This window comes from Stigmatopora nigra, chromosome 15 (assembly GCF_051989575.1).
Source record: "Stigmatopora nigra isolate UIUO_SnigA chromosome 15, RoL_Snig_1.1, whole genome shotgun sequence".
Taxonomy (NCBI): domain Eukaryota; kingdom Metazoa; phylum Chordata; class Actinopteri; order Syngnathiformes; family Syngnathidae; genus Stigmatopora; species Stigmatopora nigra.
Genome location: NC_135522.1, coordinates 1,938,898 through 1,955,597, shown reverse-complemented (window position 1 = coordinate 1,955,597; position 16,700 = coordinate 1,938,898). Strand labels below are relative to the sequence as shown.

General features: G+C 36.4%; 2 protein-coding genes across 3 annotated transcripts; both read left to right on the top strand.

The window, feature by feature from the left end:
• The first annotated feature begins 9,999 nt into the window (after window positions 1-9,999).
• hsd17b1 (hydroxysteroid (17-beta) dehydrogenase 1) lies at window positions 10,000-14,270 on the top strand. Of its 2 annotated transcripts, XM_077734182.1 has the most exons (7): window positions 10,000-10,019; window positions 11,030-11,104; window positions 11,537-11,698; window positions 12,306-12,485; window positions 12,552-12,645; window positions 12,707-12,890; window positions 13,485-14,270. In XM_077734182.1, the coding sequence occupies exons 2-7, from the start codon at window positions 11,095-11,097 to the stop codon at window positions 13,638-13,640; spliced, it is 786 nt and encodes a 261-aa protein (XP_077590308.1). In that variant the 5' UTR covers window positions 10,000-10,019; window positions 11,030-11,094; the 3' UTR covers window positions 13,641-14,270. The 2 variants fall into 2 exon arrangements, with proteins under 2 accessions (XP_077590308.1, XP_077590307.1); XM_077734181.1 differs by lacking the exons at window positions 10,000-10,019; window positions 11,030-11,104 and adding an exon at window positions 11,264-11,457.
• A 28-nt stretch (window positions 14,271-14,298) lies between these two features.
• On the top strand, window positions 14,299-16,672 carry LOC144208373 (coenzyme Q-binding protein COQ10 homolog, mitochondrial-like). The gene is made up of 5 exons (XM_077734183.1): window positions 14,299-14,521; window positions 14,988-15,134; window positions 15,378-15,573; window positions 15,701-15,802; window positions 16,254-16,672. Exons 1-5 carry the CDS (start codon window positions 14,427-14,429, stop codon window positions 16,413-16,415), a joined length of 702 nt encoding a protein of 233 aa, XP_077590309.1. The 5' UTR covers window positions 14,299-14,426; the 3' UTR covers window positions 16,416-16,672.
• The last annotated feature ends 28 nt before the right edge of the window (window positions 16,673-16,700 follow it).

Sequence of the window (16,700 nt, the reverse complement as noted above, 5' to 3'; positions counted from 1 at the left end):
TTTTTTGTGTGATTTTATGAGTTTAACCTGTTGTTTGTCTTTTGGATATCCTTCCTTGATGGACCAAGCTGTTTGTGGTTGTCATCAACCCCGATTGTGTATCTAAACCCCGTGTTTTGGTGCGTTCAAGTGCGAGTATTTAGAAGAAAAAATCTGGACCCCCTTAAGACATTTATAAATAGGTCTCTGTCTGAACTTAGAAAAACTTTGGACACTGTTGTTATTTGGAAAAAAATACATTGACAGATAGAAAAAAAAATCAGCTTCTGTTTACACTTGGAAAATTTAGCACTTCAATGACAGATCAATTTTTAGGCCCTTTTTGACAGGCAGAAAAAAATTGGACCCTGTTGAGACTTAAGAAAACTTTGACTGAATCATTTTTTGGCCCTGTTGATGTTTGGGAGAAAAATTTGACAGTTTTTGGACCCAGCAAATATATTTTTTTATTGAATCATTTGGGCTTGAAGGACATAGAGAAGGAAATGTAAAAAAAAAAACTCAAGATGGGGATGAGAAGGCTATCAATGTTTGAACCCCGTGCCCCTAAAAACGTGACATTTTAGTATTTTGTGAATTCCTTGCAGAATTCTCAAGGAGGGCAACGCGGGTGTGACGCACAATTCACCCAAAATGGAAGAAATAAGCCTCTGTGTATGCTAATACTAGCCAAAAGTGCTGAGAGGTTAATGCCATGAAACCTCACACTTGAATTCTTTTAAGTCCAAGTGAGTATTAGAGGTTGAGCGGAGACACGTTTGTTTACCCAACTAAAACCAGCGCAAAAAAGACATGATTTTTTCCCAATATGGAGAAACTTGTTTCAAGGATTTTAACCCTTTCAAGGACAGCGGTCAATATAATTGTTGCACGACAGTGAAGGGGTTTGAGTTTAAGTTGGATTTATTTACTAATATAGGACAAAATTAGTTGTAGCATTCATGTTAATGAACATATATAATCTAAATACATAAGAATATAGTCCATAAACCATGACACTAAACACAGCACAGTTTTAGACAGTGTTGTGATGGCAATTTTGTTCATTTAACAGTCTTTAAGGCTTTAATATGATTGGCCAAGAGATTTTAGAGACTGGAGTTGACATATGTTAATTGATATTGAGTTCCAAATATGAAGAAAGAAGCTACTTTGGCTAAATTAGCATGTTTTTTAAGGGAACTACACATTCACCTCTAGAGCCAGCTCTTGTTGATGTATTGGATTTTTTTGTACACAAGGGGGAGGAGCTTTTGTAAAGTTAGGTGGCATTGGCATATTTCACAGTATTGTTACAGTTTAAGTTGTATTTTTTTTAAATATCTGACAGTAATGGTTCATTTTTTGTCAAATACTTACAAAGCTTGCTTGTAATATTGGCCCTGTACTAATATGGCCGACCCCATGTGCTCAAATTAAATGAAAATTATAGATTTTTAAATGGCGTTTATGGCGCATAAAAACCTTAAGATCATTTTTTTAGAGGAAATTATTGAACAGTGTTAGTAAAACCCGGGTAGATAACGCTCTATGTTAAGCTAACCTCAGTCCCAACGTGTTTAAATGAACTTTCATATTATATTTTGAAAAAAAAGGAGAAAATCCTTTGCGAAAGTATCTGCCAAATAATCCCCCGCCGTGACGTACGATGTCATCCCGAATATGGAAAAGTGGCCATGAAATAGTCTGGAAAATGGAAGCACTGTCATCACGCTCACGTGTCGCAGCTCACCGAGAAAGCACACGTGTGTCAAGAAATTCTCACATATCCATCTTAAAAAAAGAACATGGAAAAAGAAATAGCCCAATGTCTCAAATGAACCGCAATGTAAGTCCACCATGTACAGACATGTCCTCGTTTACCCTTTAAAAATGACCCAAATGAACCCAGAAGATTAAAACAAGGACACAAAAAAGACAAAAAATAAACACGACCCTCAAATGTCCTCGTAAAACCGCAAAAATGAACAGTAGGTTAACTATAAATATCCCAAAATCAACAGTAAATTACTAAAAATTATCAACAAATAAGACTCAAAATGAACAAAACCCTCAAATGTCCATGTAAAACAGCAAAAATTAACAGTAGGTCAACTATAAATATCCCAAAAATAATATGTAAGGACCCCAAAATCAACAGTAAGTTACTAAAAATTAGCAACAAAAAAGACACAATAAACAGGACCCTCAAATGTACCCGTAAAACAGCACAAATTAACGGTAGGTAAACTATAAATATCCCAAAATTAATATGTAAGGACCTCAAAATCAACAGTAAATCACTAAAAATTGAACAGGACCCTCAAATGTCCTTGTAAAACAGCAAAAATGAACAGCAGGTAAACTATAAATATCCCAAAATTAATATGAAAGGACCCCAAAATCAACAGTAAGTTACTAAAAATATCAACAAAAAAGACTCAAAATAAACAGTATCCTCAAATGTCCCCATAAAACAGCAAAAATGAACAGTATGTAAACTATAAATATCCCAAAATGAACATGTAAGGACCCCAAAATCAACAGTAAATCACAAAAAATTAAACAGAACCAAAAATAAGGCCTCAGTGACCCAGTTTTGACGCAAAACCATACATACCCCAAAACCAAAAGCAATCCCAAATCAATCAAAAAATTAGCAAATGCTACAACCCCAGTTTCTATTTGTAAGTTATATAACAATGGCTGCCATTCCGATGACGAAGACCAGGAATTTCGATGTCGTTCTTCGGAAGGACTTTGGTGAAAGCCGTAGTCGTAAATCACGGCCCGTTACAGCACCCACGATGGCATCTGCCACATAAACCTAAATTATAGTCCGAGAAGCTCTTATGCAATTCTCAAGAGTCGTGATTAATTGACAAGTTGTCCCAGTTGGCGTTTCGCACACATCTTCGACAACCTTTCCGCCCCCCCCCGGATTTTCCTTCTGACCACATTTCCCACGAGGACGTCTAAGACAGAGTCACAGTGACCCCCCAAAAAAATATTTTAGCAATGTTTGGCTTATTGCGAAAACACAAAGTTCAATTCCCTTGTTTTGAGTTTAAATACTAGTATTATAATTCATATATGCAAGTTCCTCCCGTCAATCAGAATAATAGAGACGTTCATGAAGATGGAAATAAGTTTAAGAGACTTAATTTAGGTTAAAAATACAGTAATACCTCAAATACTGCGGTTTCAATTACATCGCAGATTTTTTTTGTATTATTTTTTTTTAAGTTTATAAAAATGTGAAACTCTACATTGAAACTTGTAAGCTGAAGTAAATTTTATTTTTTTTAAATGGGTGACTTAATTTAGGTGAAAAATACAGTAATCCCTCGAATACTTCGTCTTACACTACTTTGCAGATTTTTTTTACATACATTTTTTTAAAGTTCATAAAATTGTGAAAATCTACATTGAAACTTGCAAGATGAAGTAAAAAAAAGTTTTTTTTTTTAAATAGGGGTGACTTTACTTTGCAGTTTTTCATTTTTTTGCTATATTAACCACGATAATTGAGGGATTACTGTACTCTAAAGTTTTTTAGTATTTTTTTTCGAAATAGCCAACCAAATTTAAAGTACCACAGAGCCTAAATTACTGTAATATGTTAAAATGTAGACCTATACATGAACCTTGTATCTGGTCTACATTAACCACAATAATCGAGGGATTACTGTACAATCTTAATAAGAAGTATTTATGTACATTTGTTAACTCTTTTTTTGAACACTAAATAATTCATCTTCATTTCAGATATTGGAAAAATCTACAGTGCTCCCGATAAAGATGTTGTCAATCTGCAGGCCCATAAAAATCGACATAAAAGATGACGGAATCTGGAGTGCGTGATGATAAGCAGGTATGCGAAACCCGTCTTGGTTTATGAGGACATGATGTAAATAGCTGATAATTTTGACCATGTTTTCAATGTTATCTAGTCATAAAAATGACTTATATCATCAAGCATTCCAACTCGAAAGCAACCGTTGACATTGCTACCAACAAATGGACAGAAATGACGACTTACATGCATTTGTTTTTGTTTTTTTTGCTACTAACATGCAAAAGATGTCAATTTGATTAGCTCAGGCTTAAAAATAAACATGTTTATTAGCTTCTACTTTATTGCAAAGGCCTTTTTTTTCGAGTTTGATTAGGACAAAACATGTTATTCATGTTCATGAACATGTTTACTTCACATTTTACAGACTTGGAATAAGAATAATGAAGTGGATGGCGGTATTGAAAGAACGTCTTTTCCAAAATACGCTGACTCATCATTTAACAACAACAATGACAAGAAGCTGGACTATGTCAACTATGAAGGAAGGTGACATTTTTCTTCGGGCGTAGCGCGAGACGAGTATTTAGCCAAGATGGCTCGTCAGCCGTGAGAAAACGCAGAGTGTCGGACACAAAAGATGTTATCGTAAGATGATCTAAAACATATTTTGGCGGAGAAAGGTGTTGGTGTTCTGGGCTGGTGTGAACTTGAAGCTCAGGAATGAACGTGCATCGGCATTTTGGAGGAAATAGATTCCGTTCACACTATTGTCTAAAATCTTCCCCTCCCCGACGGCTCGTAAAATTCCAAGTTATGTATTCGGAATTTGCCGAAAGAGTTGCGTAAGCAGCCATTTTAATGGGAATGACCTAAAATAGACTGCAAGTAATTTGTAAAAAATGACTCCAGATATTATACTAACATTTTTTTTGCTATATATTGTATGTATATCTGTATATATTCATTCATTTTCTGAACTATTTATCCTCACAAGGGTGTTGGAGCTTATCCTTGCTACTACGGAGGCCGGCCAATCACAGGCAAGAGGACATAAAGGATAACCAATCATAGGTAGGGTATATATATACTGTATTTCTCGCATATAAGCCGTATTTTTAACTAAAAAAAATGATGGCTGAATTAAGGGTAAGGCTTATATGCGCATAAGACTTGTAAATATTTGTTGGTTATTTTCTGTTTTGCAGTAAGAAAATAATCATTACTGGATGAATTAATTCCTTATGATATTGACCCTAATATTTTTTTATGCATATGGTATCTCAGAAATATGATTTTTCTTAAGATTTTTCCTTCAAAGTAACACATTTGTACTCCCTATTAAAAACATGAATATGGAAGTACATATTGTGAATCAAGGGGCGGCTTATATGCGAGAAATTGCTAAATTCAACGATTTTAAGGCTATTTTATGGGTGTGGCTTATATTTGGTGGCGAGTAAATATGTTAATACAGATACAAAACATCCTCCTTATTACATAAATATGTCCATGCGAATATATATGAAATATATTATGTAATATAACTTTGAAATGAAATTCTACCCAAACACCATTCAAAAAATCAGTAAATAAAATTGGGATTTATTCTTATATTTCTATTCTTATTATGTAAACTCACTATTAGGAGTGGGAAATAAATATTACATTTGTATAAAATCTGGAAATAGTTCTAAAAAATATGTTTGGAACCCATTTTTTGGTCATTCCCATTCAAATGTATACATAATTACAGTACTATATATATATGATAGTATGCATGCGGTTAACACAAAATAGCAGTGTTCTACTTTTCGAGTCGTCCCAATGTAACCTCACCAATTCCAAATGACCTTTTTATACTTCTTAATACATTAGACGTGAGAACACATAAAGGCTCAATACCGCCAAGTGCCCGCTTGTTTTTTTCACATTGTGTCTGCATACCTCTGCGTTTGTTTGTCCCGCCGTAAACGGTATCTAGGCAACAACTGGGGCGAAGTCGCGCTGATTCAACGTCTGCAAACGGGATGAGAACGCAAATTCTTTGCGGCTTTGCAAAATGACCCAGAAATGCACAAAAAACATGACAAGGTGAGCCGCCATCTTTTCTTTGGCAACAAAACAAAAGTCTTTGAATTAATCATGCAACACACAAGGGACTTTTCCCATCTTGTCCGTTTACTCTATGATAATTTCCTGCTGTTGGATTGGATTCATACACAAACTGGTTCTGTGGAAGACCCCATGCAACGGGTCAAGGAAATCTCTCCACAATCCAATTTAACGACTCAACCTCTACTCATAAAGCCTGGGAAGATATTATAAACAGGACATTTGTGGAATCCACTGGGCTATTGACCAATGTTCCCTCTAAGCTGCGCATTACTCTCGTCTTCTCTGCGCAGCAGCAATCATATAACATATATAAGGCGCACTGGATTATAAGGCGCACTGTCTAATTTGGAGAAAATTTTAAGTGCGCCTTATAGTCCTGAAAATACGGCAATTGTATTTGATTTCCAGGTATGAAGCACTCACTACTTTACAGTCACCTCTAGAGCCAGCCATTGTTGATATTTTGGATTTTTTTTGTATAAAATCTTGCAGTGGGGGAGGAGCTATATGATGGAAGATTTTGTAAACTAAGATGGCATCTGCATATTTAACAGTATTGTTTCATTTCAGGCGTTTGTGTGTTTTTTTAATATCCGACAGTGGTGTTTTTTCGTTTTTGGTTTTCTGTTTTTTCCATATATAAGGCGAACTGGATTATAAAGCGCACTGGATTATAAAGAGCACTGGATTATAAAGCGCACTGGATTATAAGGCGCACTGTCTATTTTGGAGAAAATTTAAGACTTTTAAGTGCGCCTTATAGTCCTGAAAATACGGTACTTTTTTTTTACCCCTTTCCCCATGATGGCGCCATTTACGCGGCAGCCAGTGGCAGTAGTTCTGTCCATTCTTATGTTTTTTGTGTTTTACAGCATGTTTTACATGAAAAATTAGAGGGAACATTGACATGCACTTGCTTAAGGCAAGTGTGATACTGGCGAGCAATGATGATGTCACACTGGTACTCAGTGCCCAGACCAACCAAAAATTAGAGAGAATATTTCTCGTGACCTTACGTTCCTTCACATTTTTGGAGGAAAACCTACATTTAGGGAATTGGACTGTTTCAAAAAGGTCTGTTTTCTAAGTTTGACTCCAAAAAATCTTGCTGACTGAGTTTTTTTTGTGTCTTTAGGTCCGTTGGTGCTTTCCAGAAGTCTTCTCCTGTTTCCCCGCCATGATGGTTTTAGCAGGAAGCAGCCCAGCCAAAACTCCCGCCGTTTGAACCTTTGACTTGGCGCTCCGTTTTTCTTCACGGGACCCGTGTGAGGTGAGGAAATGTCTCCGTCCTCGCGGGAAGACGGATCCAAATGCTTTTTGCAGCAGGGCTTGACATTTTCTATTTTTACTGTTGACTTCTTAGAGCGCCATACAAAATTTTGACGGCTTGTTTTGGAGCCGTGGGGAATTCAGCCGGCTCGAGAGTACTATGGGGAATCTCCAGAGGGGAACCCGTAAAAACATTGAGGCAGACGGTCAAAAGGGGAAGAGAGTTTTTCAGCAATTCTGGACACGGGGAGGAACAAAAAAATTGTGATTTGTGAATTTGTAGAAGAGAAAGTAAAGTAGAGTAGAGTAGCTAAATATACATTAAAAAAACATTATGTTCAAAAATATATATATATATTTTTTTGATGGTCTGCTAGCTACATAAAATCTCCTACCAGGATAATCCTTACTCGATCGTTCTATGCAGAGGATAAAGAATCTACATTTAAAATCAGAAAAACTGATTTAAACATACAGCGCGCTAGCGACTATCTGGAACTTCCAAAAATTGTTCTATGCAGAGGATAAAGAATCTACAACAGAAATCGGAAAAACTTATACTAACAGACATTGCTAGCGACTATTAGGAACCTCCAAAAAACGTTCTTTGCAGAGGATAAAGAATCTACACCAAAAATTGTAAAAACTGATTTTAACAAACAGTGCGCTAGCGACTATCTGGAGCTTCTAAAAACCGTTCTATGCAGAGGATAAAGAATCTAAAAAGAAAATTGGAAAAACACATTTCAACAAACAGCGCTAGTGACTATCTGGAACTTCCAAACACTGTTCTTTGCAGAAGATAAAGAATCTACAACAAAAATTGTAAAAACTGATTTTAACAAACAGTGCGCTAGCGACTATCTGGAGCTTCTAAAAACCGTTCTATGCAGAGGATAAAGAATCTAAAAAAATTGGAAAAACACATTTTAACAAACAGCGCTAGTGAATATCTGGAACTTTCAAAAAAACGTTCTATGCAGAGGATAAAGAATCTACAATAAAAATTGCAAAAACTGATTTCAACAAATTGCGCTGGCGACTATTAGGAACTTCCAAAAAACGTTCTTTGCTGAGGATAAAGAATCTACACCAAAAATCGGAAAAACTAATTTTAACTATCTTGAACTTCCAAAAACTTTATTGAACTCCTTCCCTGCCATTGACAGCAATGGACGTCCAATACATTTCCATAGCTTGAATAGCTTATTATGGCTTATTATTGAATAGCAAATTCCCATCACAGACTACAACCACTACTCATATCAGAACAACTTTGTCTCCTCCGAAAATGGCGATAACTGGCTTTTAGACTCAACACATCTTCTTCACGTGTTTGACTTGTACATATCAGTGTTGACACGGAACATCCTGTCTAGCTCGCCTTTCCTCAAAAAAAAGCCTTCCCGCGCTCGTACAAAGCTCACATTGTGGTACTTCATTTGTTTGACTTTAAAATCGCAAAACACATGGCCCGCCGCGGGGGAACATTTTTTTTTTTCTCGCTCTCTCCGTACTTGGAATGCTTCCGATTTGACCCCAACTCGACGGATTCCATTCTTAACAAACTCGACACTTTTTGATGCATTAAAAAAAAAAAAGGTTTCTCAATGACATTCCTCGCCGTTGCGGGGTGTCGGAATTCTCCATGAGGTGTTTATGGAGTGTTTCCAGATCTTGACTTGGCCCTGACCGGACTGTAGGGGTGCAAAGTGATGGCACGGGGGCTAGATGGGGTCCGCCAGGTGGTTTTGAGCGGCCCAACAAAGTTAATCATATGGGTGTCCATTTCAGGATTTAGGATTACAATTTAAATTAAGATCATATTTGTTAAGAGTATTTACCCTCTTTTTTAAGTCCCCCAAAAAATAAATACACATTTTAAAGGCCCCCAAAAAATAAATACACATTTTTAAGGCCCCCAAAAAATTAATACACATTTTTAAGGCCCCCCCCCAAAAAAATAATACACATTTTTAAGGCCCCCAAAAAATAAATACACATTTTTAAGACCCTCCAAAAAAATAAATACACATTTTAAGCCCCCCCAAAAAATACATACACATTTTTAAGCCCCCCCCCCCAAAAAAATACATATTTTTAAAGCTCCCCAAAAAATAAATAAACATTTTTATGGCCAAAAATGTAATATTATTTCCAATCAATAAAAGCATATTTAAAAATCTAGAAATAAATAAAATAAAAACTGAATATTTCCTGTTTTTCACTTAAATTTTTTTTATGTAAATTTTAAAAAAATATTATATTTTTAAAAATATATTTAAGGCTTTCATTGAATGGAAAAAAAGGTTAAAACTTTCAAAATTAAAACCTTTCCCCAATTTATTGAAAAAAAATATATAAAAACAATATGCCTTTGTCAAGGCTTATTTCAACCCACAAAATATGTATTTTTTGACAAAAAAAATAAATAAATATATTCCATTCCCACATGAAGTTAAGGTAAAGAAACCAAAGCAAAACATGGATGTCACTGCCAATAAGCATCATGTCAACAAGTCAATCACGTTAACCTGCGGTTATGTCGCCTTCTTTGACTTATAATGAGAAAATAATTAAGTGGTGAAGTGAAACTCAACAACTATGAAAGGTATGCTTTTTATTGTCAAAAGTTATGCTCATGAGTCATCCATTGTATCTTAAAAAAAGAAACAATTATTGTTCCTCTTTATATGTTTGCGGAACTAAACTCCTCTAATTCACTCTTGTTGACGTCTTTTGTTCGGATAATAACTTTGATTGGTCGCCTTTTTCTGTTTCCAATTACCAAATGTTTTCAATGGAAATGCTAAGAATGCAATTGATTGCCTGTGAGAACAAAACAATGTTGTCAGAGGTATTTTCAGTTTTCACTTTCCTTTTTTTCTACTTTTAATTGCCGTGTTATATAATACACCAAAACTGAGTTAGCACGGTTCGTTAGCATGCACGTTAGATTGCTCCAGCACCCCAAAATGAGAGGGAGCAAGTTTTATTTCACATTTAGGACCCCCATCCTAATAATTGACCACAATATTTTGACACTAAAACACTAAATGATTGCTCTGATTGTCATTTTATATCAGATTTATACCTTTAATCGGGTTTGGCTAGTTGATCAATAATTATTTACCCTCTTTCCCCCCCTGGATTGGACATTTAGGGTCGTCTAAAGACCTCTTGGTTGCTCACCTAATTTCCCATAATTGGTTATAAGGTTCTATTTTGATAAAAGTTTTTTCTTGAGATTCTGCTGCCCCCTGGCGTTCAAGATACCAACACTCCAATTATTCATGCAAGGTGTACCATATCTATTTGTATATAAAAATTATTTACTTATTTAATTATTCAAATTTGCCCTAAAATCGTTGAATTTTGCAATTTATTGATTAAAATTGCCTTAAAATCGTTGAATTTGGCAATTTCTCGCATATAAGTCGCCCCCTGATACACAATTTGTACCTCCATATTTGTGGTTTTATTACAATCATCGCACCTGGTATTTTCTGAGATACTATATGAATCAAAATCACATTATTAGGGTCAATATAAGTAATTAATTCATCCAGTAATGCTTGTTTTCTTAACTGCAAAACAGAAAATAACCAACAAATAGTAAATGTTACTTTGGCGACTACTACTGGTGAAAAATAGTAGTACATCAATTCTTGTGTGCATATAAACATACCCTTGATTCAATCATCATATTTTTAGATACAAATACGGCTTATATTCGAGAAAATACAGTATTTAAGAGTATTTTAGACCTATAAAATTGATTGTATAGACAGAAGTGGCTTTACATGTACTTTCTAGTTCATTTATACTTACAGAATCTAATGTTTTTATTATTATTTTTCCACACAGGCTTCATAAAACCTGAAAAATGATTTTGACAGCGGGTTAAAATGGATTGAGGTCCGGCATCGTCAATGGCAGCCAGTAAGTTGACTTTTTTTGATAAAAAATAACGGTCTAGATCTAATTGGACATGGAATAAGGCCCACAAACCAAACGGGGTGGCCTTGAGGGGAAAAAAAACGTCTTGCAAGGACATGAGAAACAACGGGAGGACTGCAGGTGGCTAATAATGATAATATGGGAAGATTTTTTTGGTCAGGAAGTGGCCTTGCCAGACCAGAAATGGGAAAAGAGTGGGAAAAAAGTCCTTTGGGTTGTCTGTCAGAACATTGTTAGCATGGACAAGAAGGTGGTGTTGATCACGGGATGCTCCTCCGGAATTGGCCTTAGTTTGGCAGTTCGTTTAGCTTCGGATCCGCAAAAAAGGTTTAAAGGTGACAGCAGTTTGGCTTAGGTTGGACTTTCCGATTGTGGTTATTAATTAATGCTGTTTTGATTGTGTTTTTTGTCAAGTTTATGCCACCATGAGGAACCTAGCCAAGAAGGAGCGTCTCCTGGAGAGCGTCAAAGGTCTACATAAGGACACGCTGGATGTTCTGCAGATGGATGTGACGGATTACCAGTCCATACTTGGGGCTAGAGATAAGGTGGTGGAGAAGCGGATGGACATTTTAGGTGCGTTTTTTTAAGTTGGAAAACCAATAGAAACCAGCAAAAAAAAAGAAAAAAAGAGTCTTATCCTGATGTTAAATTGCTGGGGACATTTTAACATGTTATTGTGCTAAAAAAATATTTAAATCAGTAATTAATACTTATTATTCATCCTAAAACAGCAATGGAAAAGTAGTGAAAATTTTAATGGTCAAAAACCATTAGTTGTCATCCTTGGCCAAAGTAAAGCTGAGCTTTGGAGCCCTCTGGTGGCAGGAGTTGGGAACCTTTTTTGACAAAGAGAGCCTTAAACAATTCATATTTTCAAACATTATTCCTTGAGAGCCATACTCAGAATTTAAAAGTAAAAATACATGAAAATATGAACATTTATTATTCATTTAACCACTTGGAAAGTAAAAAAAAGTCTGAATTATTTTGAGAACGTTACTTCACTGTTGCTAATCAATGAGTATCAATGAGAGAATGCATGCAGAAGAGCCTAATGAAGAAAAAAAATGATTTAAAAAGGCCATATACATCCATCAAACGAGCCACATATGGCTCCCGAGCCATAGGCTTCCCTCCCCCTGTTTTAAAATAACTGATATCTTGTTATTATTCTTTCCAGTCTGTAACGCCGGTGTGGGTTTGATGGGTCCACTTGAGGCTCAGTCTTTGGACTCTATGAAGCAGATTTTGGAGGTCAACCTTTTGGGGACCATCCAGACCATCAAGGCCTTCCTACCGGGGATGAAAGCTCAACGCGGTGGTCGTATCTTGGTCACGGGCAGCGTTGGAGGCCTTCACGGTAAGATACCAAACTCCCCATTTCTCAGATCATAATAATCAAAAAAATATATGTTTTTTTTCATAGGACTTCCCTTTAATGAGGTCTACTGCGCCAGCAAGTTCGCCGTGGAGGGGGCCTGTGAAAGCCTCGCCGTTCTCCTGCAACATTTCAACATCTAGTCAGTCTTTTGTGGACGTTCCGATGGTTGGACGGTCACTTGACATGCTTTTCCGCTTTAGTGTCAGCCTCATCGAATGTGGCCCGGTCAACACGGACTTCCTGGTCAACCTGAAGAAAGCCGAACTGGGCGACTCGTCCCTCCGCCATGTGGACACGCCCACTTTGGACCTCTATGAACGATATCTACAACATTGCGGTCATGTCTTCCAGAACGCGGCGCAAGACACGGAGGACATTGTCAAGGTGGGAAGTCTTGTTTTGACCATTCAGTCATCATTTATTCATTTTCTGAACTGCTTGAGGGGGGTGCTGGAGCCTATCCCAGGCACAGTACTTAGATATTAAATAGTACTTAGATATTAAACAGTACTTGGATATTAACCAGTACTTAGATATTAACCAGTACTTAGATATTAAACAGTACTTAAATATTACCCAGTACTTAGATATTAAACAGTACTTAGAAATTTAAAAAAGTACTTATATATTAAACAGTACTTAGATATTAAACAGTACTTAGATATTAAACAGTACTTAGACATTAAACAGTACTTAGATATTACACAGTACTTAGATATTAACCAGTACTTAGATATTACACAGTACTTGGGTATTAAACAGTACTTGGATATTAAACAGTACTTGGATATTAAACAGTACTTAGATATTAAACAGTACTTGGATATTAAACAGTACTTCAATATTAAACAGTACTTAGATATTAAACAGTACTTGTATATTAAACAGTACTTAGATATTAAACAGTACTTAGATATTAAACAGTAATTAGATATTAAACAGTACTTAGATATTAAACAGTAAATTTTTCACCGGCAGGTTTTTTTGGACGCGCTGGGGTCGCCGAGTCCGGCCTTCAGGTACTTCACCAGTGGCGCGCCGCCCCCCTTGAGCGAGCTGAAGGTCAGCCAACCCGACGGCGTTCGCTACATCGGCGCTTTGAGTGAACTCGTCTTCTCGCCCGATGAATGCTGACTTCACTTTTGTGTTGATTTGCGTTACGAGGTAACCAAGGTGATTCATTGTTGTCGTCAGTGAGTTTCCCAGAAGGGAAGGGCCGAATATACTGGTAAACAGTGATAGATTGTATTTAGAAATCAGTTAGCATTTTGATTGTGTCTGTTTTTGATGACAATTGTATGGTTTTATGGCATTTTAAAAGGATTATTTTTCTCACTGGATAGGGTTTATTTGAGTGGAGATGAGCTCACTAGAGGCAAAGTTCACTTTAATCACGTGGCAATTTCCCATCACGTTTATTTTACAGCCATTTTTTTGTGTTGTACCTTAATATTAGTCTGCACAAATTTTCTTGAACACTACTTTAGTAAATGTAACTTTTTTAAGGCCTCTACTTTTGTCAAACTAAAAGATAATAATTAAATAAAAACAAGAATCCAATTAATACACTGACTTGTTGCCAAACTAATGTTTAATTCATTTCAAATTTGATCCATAGCAAAAATAAGTTAGTTTCATCTTAATACTATGTCTTTTGATGTTTCTGAAACATTGTCATTTATTTGTGACGTTTTGTTATCATGAAACTGACATGTCATGATTGCGTCATAAATTGAGTCATCTTCATTAAACAAAGATCTGAAATTTTCAACCTCTCTGTGATTGGCTGGGGCAAAGTGACATCACAGTAATAGGCGGAACCATTTCACATGTGTAAAATCAGCCACTGCCATTGAACACGTTTGTGAGAACTTCGATACATGCTTGCGTTTTTATTACTTTTAACGGATCAAAATAGGAATGTCAAATCAGCGGATCGTCCGAACTCTTTTGAATGTGCTGGATATCCACTCAAGCCAAAGTTTTCCTAGATCTTCCAAGGGAAGACTTGCCAGGTGAGTGATTAAATACACCGGAAAACACCGGCGATTGCAGATGCAGGAAATTGTTTATATTTGAATTTGTCCATCATTTATCGTTACCCTCAATGTTTATTTATTTTTTTAGTTTACACCACCATACACGCATTTAAAATGCTACAAGTAATAAATAGATCTGTTTTTTGAATTGAAACACTAAACAATTTAAATTTAAGAAATTAAAACAAATTGTATTTTTTTATCAAACGCATTAAAATTTAAAGTGACTTTACATATTTTGCTACGGCAATAATTTTCTATTTCTGATTAATTTCACAAATCTGTATCTAAAAAAAATAGATAATTTAGTCCACTACTTTTGAAAAGACTTGACAATTAAATTGTCTATTTTGTGTTAACCCAAAAACAAATGGCGTCTAATAGCTTTGCATTATTTCCACTTTCCAAATGAATCGCCTTATAATACCTCATTTTCTTCCAGATGCATTTGCCCCAGTGGGTTCCCGATGCTGAGGAGGGCCACTTCGGCCCCGTGCACATCCACGAACGTCCCCTCCCGGAGCTTTGTCAACTTGGCGTTGCCCGTGGCTCGCCGTAGAACCGAGTACGCCGAAAGCCGGACCCTCGGGTTGAGTACCTTTCGTATATTCCTCTAACCTTGTGGCTAAGAGCCACATTATATAGAAAATATCATAAGGAAAGAGCCACATGTGGCTCTAGAGCGGCATGTTTGGCACCCCTATTCATTTTGGATATGGTTTATCATGATATAATTATTTTTTGGGCCCTTTAAGAAAATAATAGTCCTTTTTTCAATTGACGTGGCTCTAAAATTGGTTAATTTTCATTGTGTTTAATCGTGTTTTTGCAGATATACGGCAGAGCAGATGTTTGACGTTGTATCCAACGTGGAGCAATACCACAAATTCGTGCCTTGGTGTAAGAGCTCCCGGGTCATCGAGGGCGGCGAGGGCGGCGACCTCCGGGCCGAGCTGGAGATCGGCTTCCCTCCCGTGCTGGAGCGCTACATATCGCGAGTCACGTTGGTTCCAAACCATCAAGTTAGGGTGAGTCGCAATAGCGTCAACATTTGCTAACGTTAACCCTGAAAGTGTTTAAATCGAATTAACCTTTTGACCTTTTTTGCCATTTTTCTAAAGATATTTCCTAATTCGCATCCATTTTTTTGTATAGGCTTCTTGTACTGATGGCTCCCTCTTCCGCCATCTTGAAACAACGTGGAGGTTTGAACCAGGACCCAAAGACGCACAAAAATCCTGCAAAGTGCATTTTCACGTAAGTCCTTTTGCTTAAATATTCAACTGTTCATTTGCCCCCCAAAAACAAAAATAGTTTTCATTCAAAATGGTTAGTTTTGTTCATAATAGGCCAAAAAAACTGACATTTTTTTAATTTGCCTCCCCCTAAAAACAAAGTTTTCATTCAAAATGGTTAGTTTTGTTCAAAATAGGCCAAAAAAAAACCCAACATTTTCTTCATTTGCCCCCCAAAAAAACCAAAAATAGTTTTGATTCAAAATGGATAGTTTTGTTCAAAGTAGGCCCAAAAAAGACATTTTGTTTGTGCTATTTTCCCCTCCGTGATACATTTCCCCCAAAAAATCAGGTGACTCGGCCTTAATAAATATCTGGCGTTCAGGAAGTAGTTGCGCTTTAGGGGAGGGGCGTGTCCTAAAAGACTTGTTGACGGCTATAGAAGGCGTGTCCTCCCTCCGTTCAACCCGCAGGTGTCCTTTGAGTTCAAGTCCACGCTTCACTCACGGCTAGCCGGGCTCTTCTTTGACGAGGCGGTCAAGCAGACGGTCGGCGCCTTCGAGGCACGGGCGGCGGTGCTTTATGGGCGGGACAAGCGACACTTGGCCACACCCCCAAGATGTACTTATACGTAGCTATTTATTTATCACAATTTTAATTTATTTTGGACCGTTGGGACTCAAAAGTTTTCTGATTATTGCTATTTTCTAACAACTAGTTTTTTCCAATTCAATTTTTTGACAATTATATTTTTATTTTATGTTTTATTGTTTTTAGATAGTTGCAATCAATGGCAGTGTGTCAAAATGATTTAAGATCATGCTTGGACACATAATGTTTTATTATGATTAGAAATTTTACTGTGACATTAAATTTAAAGTGACTTATGAAAGTTTCAAAACTTTTTTATTTTTTATACA